The 12751-nt window shown below is 44.0% G+C and overlaps 1 protein-coding gene and 1 long non-coding RNA gene across 2 annotated transcripts in view; one reads left to right on the forward strand and one right to left on the reverse strand.

Moving 5' to 3' along the window:
* The window catches only part of LOC128349081 (uncharacterized), a 96237-nt gene that overhangs the window by 63564 nt on the left and 19922 nt on the right, over positions 1–12751 (reverse strand). The gene's annotated exons all lie outside the window — the stretch shown is intronic.
* GEMIN8 (gem nuclear organelle associated protein 8) overlaps positions 3181–12751 on the forward strand; it is a 76208-nt gene continuing 66637 nt past the window's right edge. Inside the window, exon 1 of the mRNA XM_053304985.1 lies at positions 3181–3288. Within this exon, the coding sequence (XP_053160960.1) occupies positions 3270–3288 (19 nt within the window). The 5' untranslated portion in view covers positions 3181–3269. The remainder of the gene's footprint in view (positions 3289–12751) is intronic.

Consider the following 12751-nt stretch of genomic DNA (forward strand, 5'->3'; position numbering starts at 1 on the left):
GGGAGGAAAGGGGCATGGCAACTTTAAAAAATCTTGTGAAAGACAGGGTAGTTGTGGGTGATCGCCCAACTACAGCTGAACCCCAGCAGCAAATCACATGGCTGACTCACCATGCGATTTGGCAAGGAACTACTACTACTACAGGAAAGACAATGAGGTGTTACTAAGTTTTGGGGTGAATAGAACAATTACTGCTAATTTTTGGAATTGCATTTATTTTCTTTCTTTCTTTCTTTGTTATTGTTATTAAGATGAAACATCAAAGCACACCAAATAGAAGTGCTAAAATGTCAAAGGATCATGTAAATTAGCAGAAGATGGACGCTGCTGCAATATCTAATTAATGCTTTGGGAACTCATGTCACTTCTACTAAGCTTCAACTACTTGAGAAAGAAGCATATGCTTTCTGCCTTTCTTCCGGTTGCTCTTACACCTCTTATATTCCTGATGCTTAATGAAGCAGGCCTGTTTTCTTTCTGATCAATACCCCCTGAAATCTACAACGTTTTAAATGCCATCTTCAAATTCTTTTCTCAGAAGTCTCGACATATTTACTTAGAAGTCCCACTGAGTTCCATGAGGCCTACCTCCTGATAAGTATGCTTAGAAGAATGGCAAATGCACATCCCACCGAAAATTAATGGTGCCCCCCCCCCACTCTTAAAGCACTGTGAATCTTTCTTGCTAAGAAGCTGGATCAGACCCAAAAGCATCCTGTGCCTTCCCTCCCATAGCATCCCATCCAGTGTACCAACTAGGGATGTGTGTGTGTTGTTTCTGCACTCCCTTGTGGGGCGGAGAGAGGTGCCTTTAAAACACAGGTAGGGAGCTCTTAACCTGCTCGGCCCATCCCCACTGCTTTTCCCCTGCCAGTGCTCATTTTAGAAACAACTACATGATGGAGGCTGCAGCATTTCTTCCTGCAGCCCCAGTTGGCATCGGCACATACATGGCCAGGGCGCACGCACGCCAGCCATTTGCATGGTCAGCAACACAATGCTGACCACACAAATGGCCAGCCAAAGCTGATCAGGGCTGCAGGAAGGAATGTTCGAATATTTGAATGTTCAAATGCTCGTTTCCAAAACGAGTGCCAAAATTCCCTGGGAGGTGTAGAACGGGGTACTGTAGCCCTGAGGATGTTAAAAATTCATTTTCTTCACTATCTACTCCCAAGAATTAGTCCCACATGTGTAGCATAAGAGGGAAGTGCCTATATCTCTGTAGTAGTGAAACCCAGCCAAGCTTTAGCTCTGGCATTTTTATTTCAAAAATTTAGCACTGATGCTGTCTCCTCCATCTCTCACATCTTATCTGGTGTCAGTTCCTGGCTCAGTTCAACATCAGAAAAACCTGACTGCAATTTCCTCTGTGTATCAAAAGACTAAAAATACGGGACCTCTCAGGGACAGTAGGAAAATAGCTGGCAACCCTAATTATGGTTGGCTGAAGCATTGGTTCCTATGGTGTGAGGGCCAATGTCAATGTGACAAATAGTAAACATTTCTATCAAAACCTATAATCTGAAGGAACACTCTGGCTGAAACAATATCACTGACATTACTGTACAGGGGAAATTGGTTCAATCAATCACTGCAGCAATACAGAAAATAAAACAACTCACAATAGCCAAATTGATTGAAATTTATGGACATGCATAATTCATTTATTGCCAGGTTTATTCATTTTCATTGTAATAAATATGTTTTGTGTGTTCATAAATTTGATTTGCTTTGTCCATATATTTTCTGGCATGTCTAGCAGCTGTTTCTATTTAGATGAAGTATATGACCATAGCTCACAATGTCAAATTTGGGGGGACATTTGGACCTTTAAAAATAACTAGAATATATGGAGTCAAATCTTGGGTTTAGAGTTAGGTGGCTTTATCATGCCACAGCATGGATTCTGCTGTAGTATAGTCAGTAGCCTAAATTCATTCATGGGCTGTGAGGAGGCAACATTTCCAGTTCTAATCTCTAATTCAAATTCCAGCTCGACCACTAACTCATGAGGATTACTAAGATAATGCAAGTAGAGGTGTTTGAGATTTAGTAAATATATAACACTTTTTCTTAGTACTAGATTGTTTATTTTTACATTTATAGCCTGCTCTTCTTACAAAGAGCCCAGAAAGTACATGGTTATGTTTATTGTCACAACTTTGTAAACTGCCCAGAGACGTAAGTTTTGGGCAGTATAAAAATATGTCAAATAAAATTAATAATAATAATAATAATAACAACAACAACAACAACAATAACCCTTTATTGTTATACGGGAGCCAGCGTGGTGTAGTGGTTAGAGTGCTGGACTAGGACCAGGGAGACCCGAGTTCAAATCCCCATTCAGCCATGAGCCTTGCTGGGTGACTCTGGGCCAGTCACTTCTCTCTCAGCCTAACCTACTTCACAGGGTTGTTGTGAAAGAGAAACTCAAGTATGTAGTACACCACTCTGGGCTCCTTGGAGGAAGAGTGGGATATAAATGTAATAATAATAATAACAACAACAACAACCCTTTGAGGCAGGTTAGGCTGAGAGATAAGTTGACTGGCCCAGAGTCATCCAGTGAGTTTCATGGGTGAACACAAATTTGAACTCAGATCTTCCCAGTCATAGTCCAATATTCTAACTACTAGAACATGCTGAAGATAATGCCTGAAGAGCTATTGTTTCAGAAGACCTGAAAAACATCTTGGAAAGCAGCTATCTGGATCAGTGGAGAAGACTCAGGAAGCCTGCTGCTTGTATAGATGCTCCTACAGGAGCCTACTAGATTCTGTTTAAAGTGGGTATCAGCATGCTCATGCCTTTGATTGTATTTATTTAATGATATTTATACCCTACCTTTCTTCCATCATAGAGCTGAAGACGGCAAACACTGGCTTCCTAGGCCATCTCTGCTTACTTTCAGTAAGGTAGCCACATCATCTATCTTTGCCCATCAATATGACACCTTTTAAGATGGTTGTAAAGCAGTTTACAATTATAAATCAAATTTAAAAATGAGTTTGGAGAATAAACTGTAAGTGTGCCTAGCAGAGATAAGACCTGCAGCTATGTCTTAGAAACCCCCAGTGGAGAGCAGTTAGAACAGTTAGAACTCAGTCAGAGAATGTCAGTTGGTGTATGTACTAGGGATGTGCACAAACTGTCCCCAGAAGCCGCTTAGCAAGCACATGGCATCCGCGCATATGTGGGTGCCATGTGCATGCTAATGCAATGTGGGGTTTCTAGGGACATGCACTGCCCCAGCAGGAAGCTGCATGGGATGGCGGAAAGCAGGTAAGGACCTGCTCTCCTTTTCTTTTTCTTTTTTCCCCTTTTTTTGCTTTTTTAAGTGCCTGGTCCCCTTGACCAAAAAGTGCTTGAACCGCAGTTCATGTGCATCCCTAGTGTGTACTGTGAAGACACAGAGAGGTGTCTGAGATACAGCCTGGGAGAAGGATGGGCTAAGGAGAGCCAGGGAAGGTCCTGTAAAGAATGAACACAGTTGTAATTCTAATATATGAGCTCTGGGAAGAAAGTGGGTATAAAAGCATAGAAAGGTTACACCTTCTATGATACAGATGCCTCAAGCAGCGGCGCTCTGCCTGGGATCCCGTGTGGACCAGTGGCTCCCCACCTGGCATACCTGCATTGCAGTGGCGTGGCTCTGGCCTCTGCACACTCACAGAGGCCAGGGCCATGCTGCCACCTCACAGGGAATACCAGGTGGGATGCCACCCTCACCCCCCTGGGATCCTGGATGGAGCATCGCTGCTTGATGCAGCTTGCCGGTGCTGGCCCAACATTGGTAAGCACCTGTTAATTTATTTTTAAAGGTGCCTCTTGCCACCCACCCACCCCTTCCCGTGCTGCCCTCACCAGCCGCTACTGGAAGTAACTGAAGGTAAACTGCATTATCAAAGAAACTGTTTTGTAACCAAGCAAGAGACTTACCCTACTTATTAAGCAGAGAAACAAGCAAACAGCAGCAACTGTAAATTAATAAATCTTTATTTGTTTTTTGAAATAACAAAGGAGAGTGTCTCTGAAAGTACCCCCATGCCAATATCTTTGTGTTACCAAACCTGAAGACCTCTATAAAGTGTTCTTGATTATTAAGAGAGCATATATGGTGGCAGCAAAACAAGAGCCTATTGTGAAGATCAGAAAGGGGAAAAATTAACCTTTTAAAATATACACAAAACCTTCCCCCATCATCACAATGTTAAATAATTTCATCAAACAATTTTAAAAGGCGGCAGGAAAAGTACACTTCCAGTTAAATCCAAAATGCATGTCAGAATCTATCTATCTATCTATCTATCTATCTATCTAAGCCTTAGGTGGTATGTGGCAAGCCCCGCCCACACTAAGCGCATGCGTGGTGAGAGAGAGAGAGAGCTGCAGTGGCATGATGGTGGCGGCTGAAGCAGGCAGCTTGGAGGCAGCTGGGGAACCGGAGGAGTCTGATGGGGTAGCTGAGGAGGACAAGGAGGAGCAAGAGGGCAGCAGAAAAGGGAGGCCCGTGATGGCAGCAGCGCAGGTAGGGAAAGCTAAAGGGTGGCTAGGGAACCAGGGAAGCCCAATGGGGCAGCCAGAGAAGAGAAATGAGGAGGAGCAGGAGGGTGGCAGAGGCGGGAGGCCCAAGGAGGAGGCGGTGCAGGGAAAGAAAGTAGTGCTGCTGCTACAGTACCATTACGCTGAAAGGTGGGGCGGTCTCTGGGATGAGGGGGCTGTGGCAGGGGGTGAGAAAAGCAACTAGCACACAGATGCTCTGTGCAGGTCAATCTAGCAATAATAATTTCACTTGTCTCCACATGAGATCAGGGAAGAACATAATGGTCTTGAATATTAACAAAGTTAATACATTCCCTAAAGTAGGCTGAACCATATACTGTATCTGGGATCCTCACTACAAGTTTTAAAGTAGGGAAAGAGCTAGATGAAAGCATCTCTTTTGCAAAAGTTTTATTCTCTCTTTTGAATAGATTTCTTCTGAGGAGCCTGCTCATTCTTTTTTCTTCCTTCCTTCCTTTAAAATTCAGCTTCTCTTGGAGCCAGGCTGTAACTTCACAAGCCAAGCCACTCTAAACACAAAGTTCCATCCCTGCCCCAATCCATTATGTAGCAGGCCTCCGCAACACAGCCAGCAGGTCCTCAGGAAACCCCTAGGCAGGGCTTGTCCCTGGCCCAAGGTGGGAGTGCTGGCTTGTGTTTGCTTGGTTCGCCAGGTGTGAGGGGTCCCAGTTGGTCTGGATCCTAAATCATCCCCAGCCTGTCTTATGAACTTTGTTGTCTCATCCCTCAAGTGGGGAAGGAGGGGTCCTGGATCTGGGTCATAACAATGGAGCTGTTCCTAGAGATCCTTCCCCTGCCCCCAATATTTTTACTAGTATTTTTCACAGAAGTAATAGTAATAAAATATTAATACTGATACTGAAATTGACACGGATTCCTAGAAAACCCAGGCCAATCCTGGGGGGCTACAAGCCTAGATGCAGCCCTCACCTCACATCCCCTCAACTCCTGCTCTTGGCTCCATTAGGGTTGGGAACTTAATGGCACACTTCCTTAAGGCATGTAGAAATGACCAGAAGAGGGCAAAGCATGCAAATCTGTGTAACTTGCTCGTAGTCGAACATGTGTTTCAGCCAAGGAGCTTCTGGGAAGTTTACTTAATACATGTCTGGGAATTAAACGTACGTGTGTGTGTGTGTGTGTGTGTGTGTGTGTGTGTGTGTGTGTGTGTAGAGAGAGAGGGGGGTGGGGGGCTTATGTGATCCGTGGCAAATGGTGTATGGCAAGCCCTGCCCACACAGTGTTTTACCAATCGGAGGTAACAGAGCAGGAGCACCATAGTGAGTGGGCAGTAGGCATTCCATATGCAGATAGGGACGAGGAGCTAGTTAATGTCATTCGGCACCGGCAACGCTGCCATGACCAAGAAGGGTGAGGGAGGTGGAGCAACTGGATGGAGGAGCAACCAAGAGGGGTGAGGGGATGAGGGGGGTGGAAGTGATGGGATGGAGGAGGAGGAGGAGCAGCAGAAGTGCAGTTTAGGTGAGGGTGAAGAGAAGTCTGAGGTGAGGGGGCTGTGGCAGGGGGTGAGGGGAACAATCAAGTACTAGCACGCAGATGCTCTGCGCAGGTTAAGCTAGTAATTTATAATGCACACAACTTTTAAAGCAAGAAACAAGCAGTGGTTTGCTATATACTCAAAGATGTCAGGACACTAAAATAAAGGAATACAGAAATGGTAAAAAGATGATTAAATTAGATAGAGGTTGCATAAAATCATGAGCAAGAAGGATGTGGAGGAAATTATATATACTCTCCTAAACTCTCTGGAACAACAGTGTATGCAAAGGTAAACAAACAATAAAATTGTTCTTTTATATCTGTTATTTGGATCAGATGTCCTTGCAATCGACATGTATAAGGAGAAAATTCACATTCACTTCTTATTCTGGTCATGTCCTCCTTTTTTTCATTATTCAGAGTGGGAGGTCCCAACCTTGGGTCTCCAACTGATTGACCACAACTCCAATCATTCCTAGCCACAACATCTGGGGGCCCATGGTCTGGAACCCCTGATTGAGAGGAACAAAATCCTTCCTTATTCTGGAAATCTTATGTGACAAAACATTTTCAACCAGTTTTAGCCAGTTTTCCTTTTACGTATCTAGTCATTTATTTTCTGACCCCCTTTCCCATATTCTTCTCCTATGAGGCAAGAAATACAAACAGGTGCTATACACTAGTGATTGTACCAAATGTGTGTTAATACTGACAATGGTGCCATCTATTGGACAAAAATGAATATTGTGTCATAACCAAAGTTTGCCACTTAGCTGTACACTTTCTAGAACATTAATCTCGCTCTTCCTATTTTTCTTGCTAAAAAATAAACTCTCTGTCCAGAGCTGAATTCCTTCATATCTCTAAATGACATTCAGATCCCTGTGCAGAAGGCACAAAAGAGAATTGCAACTCATTGTAGAGTTGCACAAGAGGGCGTACTTCAACAATCTTGTCTTGTAATAGTTATCACACTTCTTACTGATAAAACTGATGTCCTATGTGTAGAGAGCAAGGGTTCCAGAACAAACCAAGAAAGAAGCAGGCATGGATACCAGGTTGCTACGGATACCAGAGACCCTGAAAGTTTGCAGCAAAATCATGGGCTTTTCTGAGGGGTGGAGGTCCACATTGATATCATAAGTGGAAAATAGAGTGTGGGGAGACCCAGCCTCTGTAGAAAAGAAAGCTGAGTGGAATGCATTTGCCTTGCAGTTAACATCAATGTACACTGGGGACTTTAAATCACATTCTGCACAGCCTGATTACACATATGAAAGTGGGATGAAAAAAAGGTTAAATAGCAATAGCAATAGCACTTACATTTATATACCGCTTTATAGCCGAAGCTCTCTAAGTGGTTTACAATGATTTAGCATATTGCCCCCCCCCCAACATTCTGGGTACTCATTTTACCGACCTCGGAAGGATGGAAGGCTGAGTCAACCTTGAGCCCCTGGTCAGGATCGAACTTGTAACCTTCTGGTTACAGGGCGGCAGTTTTACCACTGCGCCACCAAATGAAATATAAGCAAAGTGAGTAGCAGTTGCAGATGTCTGACACACACATGTTCAATGCACATACAATCTGTTTACTGCATGTGCATGTATAGATTTGTTTGCACATACAGTTTTTCACAGGTAACATTCAACACATTGACTTGAATACAGTTCCTATCTATTGCATGCCTTTAGGTGGTAGGGATGAGCACAGAACTGGTTTGGAGGCCCTTTATGGGCCTCCAAACTGGTTTCAACGGCAGGCGGTTCCGCCAGTTTGAAGGCAGGGGGTACTGCTTTAAGGGCGGGGGAGGGTACACTTACCTCTCCCTCCGCTTTCCCCCCACCGGCCCTCCATTTTTCCAAAGTCCATCAGGGTGGCAGTGTACCACCTTTACTGGAAGTCATTGGAAGTTTCCGACGCATTTGCATACACCAGGCTCACACGCACACACACATGGCATGGGTGTGCATCATGCGGTGTGTGCGCCCAGTACACTCCCATGCCCAGCACACACAGGCGCATCAGATACTTCCAGTTACTTCCAGTAAAGGCAATGGGGCAGCAGGGAGGTATGCTACTGCCCCAATCGACTTTGGGGAAATGGAGCACTGGCGGGGGAAAGCAGTGGGAAGGGTAAGAGCACCCTCCATCGCCCTTAAAGCAGTGACTTCCCCCCACCTTCAAGCCTCACCCACCCGGTTCCGTGCACATCCCTATTAAGGGAGTCTACATGCATATTCACTTTTAAAGTGAAAACATGTACAGTCATTCATACAAAACATGTACATATGCAAAGAAATCTGTACACACACATGTTGTAACATCTGGATAGGGCTCTAGTGACATTTGAAAGTGGCAGTTTGTCTGGAAAACTGCAGATAAACTACTTACATTGTGAGTGAAAGGAGGGTCACAAATAAAACCATAGACCAATTTAGAATTCTGAGGAGGAAAATATAGGAAAGTAATATAAAACAGGCAATCGTGTTGGATATGGACTTCCAGTGCATCAACTTTTTGCACGATCTGTCCTAATGACCACAAGGGGCATTAGAGTAGAGATAGTGAGTAAGGGTCTCTCAAACTGTTCTACCTGTTTCTACTCTATGACTCCTGCTAGTACTCTTCAGGTATTTTCTGTTGAGAGTCAGAATCCCTTCCTTTCCCCTTAGAGAGCAGATGGAAACATCTCTCTCTCCCTACCTATTCATTATGTAGTTCTATAGATTAGGGTTAGGTCTTTCCTATCCAAAGTGTACTTCACCAATTAGTATTTAGTTCTACAAGACTCTCCATGCACCTTCTATAATTAGCTGCAACAACTAAACTCTGCAACTACTCTGTAACTGGAGTGGGTAGCTTCTTTAGTGCCCTGCTAATTAGCTAGGGGATAAAAATTATAACCCCAAACAAATCGCCCATAGAAACAAATGCAAAAATCATATGAACAGGGAACAAAGGAGAAGATAGATAGATAGATAGATAGATAGATAGATAGATAGATAGATAGATAGATAACGTTTTGAGCAGCTTGGTTGTTAGTTGGTTTTGAGCCGGTTTGAGCTGCTGAAATCACCAGGATGCTTTCCAGACTAGCTGCTCAACAGCAGCAAAATGCTTCTATTCAGGCAAATTGCATTTGAAACGTAAACAACAGGGTCAACAGCAGTCTCACAGAAACTAACAACCTGAAAAAACAGCAACCTTTTCATGCCGGATACATGATGTCATAGCACTATAGTGCAGTGATTAGATTCGAAAAAAGGCATTGGAAATGTGAACAGAACCCTGCTGTCAGGGTAGGAACTGCGGTGTCACAACACAGGAAGTGTGAAAGGACACTTCAGAGATCCACTGTGACCCCATTGAGGGAGGAATCTGGAAAGCACCCAGAAGAATTGGTTGTGGAGTTCGCTGGAATCACTTGCTAACTGAGTTACTGGGAATACTCCAGAAAAGGAATTGAAATTCCTAAGAGTCAAGGGCAGAGGAGCCAGAAGATGAGAGCTGAATCTGCCAGGGCTGGGCAGAGAGAGAGAACAAAGCCTACTGCAAAACAGAGAGAGGCTAATGGAAAATTGGAACCAGAGGCCTACAGCACAACAGAGAGTGAGAGCTCACCTGAAGCTGATTGGCGAGAGCTTTAGGGCTAGTCTAGAGCAGGGATTCTCAGCGTTGGGTCCCCAGATGTTATTGGACTTCAACTTCCATAATCCCCATCCCCAGAGTCCTTTGGTTGGGGATTATGGGAGTTGAAGTCCAATAACATCTGGGGACCCAATGTTGAGAATCCCTGGTCTAGAGTATCGGCTAGCTCAGGGCTCCTCAGCTTTGGCCCTCCAGCTGTTTTGGACAGCAACTCCCTTAATCCCCAGCCACAAGGGCCAATAGCCAGGGATTATGGGAGTTGTAGGCCAACATCTGCAAGAGGGCTGAAGCTGAGCAGCCCTGGGCTAGCTAAATGCATTTATTCCAACCTTTGTTTGTTGTAGTATGGTTTCTATTTTTCATACCTAAAGTTTTTAGTAAAATTTTCACTGTTTTGATTCAACACTTCTGTCTCTGTCTGTATTACCCACCCCACACTTAGATGCCTCATCATTCTACCTAATGTAAATTGGTAGACAGAGGTCTGAAGTGCTGTTTGGTAGAGAGAGCCAGTAAAATAAAGAAATCTACCTGGTAGCAGCAGTAAAGTCTGTTAGTTCAAGGGCTGGTTGAGACTGGGCCATGACAGATGAAAAGATGAAAACATTGTACATTAAAGCAAGAAGAAAGGGATGACACAAAGGCAGTCAGAAAGCCACAGATAAGGTGTTCAAATGCAGACTGAAGTAATTGTAGAAAATAAATTGTAGAAACTTAAGAAATGACAGATATGAACATGAGAGCAAAAGTAGAAATGCTATGTGGGAGGAATTGTTGACATCAGAGCCTATGTTAAGGAAGATAACAGCGAGCATTTCAGAATGTTCTATAATGCATGTCATATAACATTCATGTAGTATTTTTAAAAAAGCTTTGTATTAAAAAAGGGAGGGGGGGTTACATAGGCAACACATCGAAAGCAAAGGCAGTGGTAGGCAGGGGAGTGTCAAGTTAAATTCAGTTACCAGGCACAAATGATAGTACAATAGAGACTGGCATAGCCTTGTGTGGGGAGAAATTCAAGGTGGGAAAGCCTGCTGAAAATTTTTCAAAAATGAACTAAACAGATAGTTTGAAAGTATAATGTCAAACTTAGGAGGAAAAGACATCTAATCTCAGAAAAAAGAAGAAAAATACTCAAAACCAATTGCTTGAATACATTGGCCATGTTCGGGCATTTGGTAACCATGTACAGTGCAGAGTTACAATGACATTTGCAAGCCCCCCTGCTGCATTATATAGCCTCACCCGCCCCACTGACCATAAGAAAAAGTTTATTACAGCAGACATTAACAGAGTCTCTGGGGCAACAGCTTGTAAATGATAAGCATGGAGATTCATGTAAGTTTAAACTAATCTTCTTCATTCAGAAGTCCATGATGATAGGAAAGACCTATATCTAACCACTGGCTACATGGTGGTCAGAGAGAGACTTAAAGAAGCATGGTGCTCAGAGAGAGAGCTAGCAGCATTCTAGGAAGGAGAAGGAAGAGGAGGAGGACACTCCCAGGAAATTCCTGGGTACATTCTATCCATAGAGGGGTCATAGAGGCAGAGATATACAGGAAAGAGAAGGAGACCCTAACTATCTATCTCAACTCACAATGCCACTGGTGGTCATTAGGTCTACTGGTTCAAAAGGTCGATGCCATCTGGAACTGGATCTCCAACAGCAAGCTCCAGATCTCTGATGGGAGAAAGGAAGCTTGTGCTGGGCCCTCCGGGGTCCTACAATGCAATATGTGTTGGAAGTTAAGGACTTTGCGCTGTCTCTTGTCTCAGACAGTGGAGGACAGACTAGTAAGTCAGAGGGCTAGAGGGTCAAGACATTGGTCATCCCTTCTTTACTGCTCTGACACTATCCCTTTGAAATGTAGATTTGTACTCTCAGGGATTAACTTCCTTCCTCTCTCTCTTCCCGACCTGTCCTTCTACCTTGCAACATGGCAAGCTCCTCTCTCCCTGCACCATGTGTGCAGAGAAGATGCAGAATCCATCTGCATCCAGCTAGATAGATAGATTAGAGATCCTAACTCCTCACTTTCCTATCTAGAATGGAGTTCCTTAATAAATGCCTTATATATTGATTTGAAACTATGAACTGGCTCCAAGTTACTTTACTCTCAGCATACACGCATGCCTAACTAAATGCCGCTGTGTGTTGTGCCTCTGTGCACTCTGCTATAATGAGAAAGGGATTCTTTCACCACAGAGAATTTCCAACAATGTGTGAACAACAGAGCTGCTGCTCTCAGCATTGCAGCAGTGCTGCTCTGTCTGGCCCCACTTTCCACAGAACTCTGCGGTCCTGCCAGCTGCCAGTGCAGCTGTTGAACTGGATCGTCAATACAGATGACCAACCATCAAGGTGGGAGGAGAGCTGTTTCCCTTCTACCTTGGTGTGGACCAGGTCTGAATAGGGTGGGTGTGAGGGCTTCTTGTGCATGCAGATGACCATGAAAAGCTGGGCTTTCTCTTTAAAACCCAGTTTTTCTGGTCATGAGAATGACCGCATGATGTTCCTAATCATGAAGAGGCTCTCTTCTAAGACATAGTGGTTGTCTTTTCAGACAAATGCTGTAATCGTGAGCATTAGGAGAGGGGGTTATATAACACATCAGCATAGCATTGGGGGTCATATAGGGTATGAAGTTTGCAAAGTTTGCAAATGGCTTGGTAGCTTTGTAACTGTGTGCACTGTGTATAGCTACTGTGTTCAGTAGCCATACTGAACACCGCTATACTGAGCTATACAAAGGCACCCAAACAGGGCTGGTTTCTGATCTGTTTCCAGAACCTTCATTTACAGCATCCCTCTCTGATGTATGTTGCTCTGTGAGCTGCATATTTTTTAAATGGTGCTTTGTTTTTCTTTTCATCCTATAAAAATGAGAATATTGGCTAAAATTCAGACTATGAAGCACTAGTGCTTGGACACAGCACATGTGCTAAGGGGGAAGCATGACTTCCATCACTCTTTCCTTCCCTCTGAAGCTGACTGTGACCCCTAGAAATATGTCCCTGAGGGTC

Source organism: Hemicordylus capensis, chromosome 3 (assembly GCF_027244095.1).
Source record: "Hemicordylus capensis ecotype Gifberg chromosome 3, rHemCap1.1.pri, whole genome shotgun sequence".
NCBI classification, from domain to species: domain Eukaryota; kingdom Metazoa; phylum Chordata; class Lepidosauria; order Squamata; family Cordylidae; genus Hemicordylus; species Hemicordylus capensis.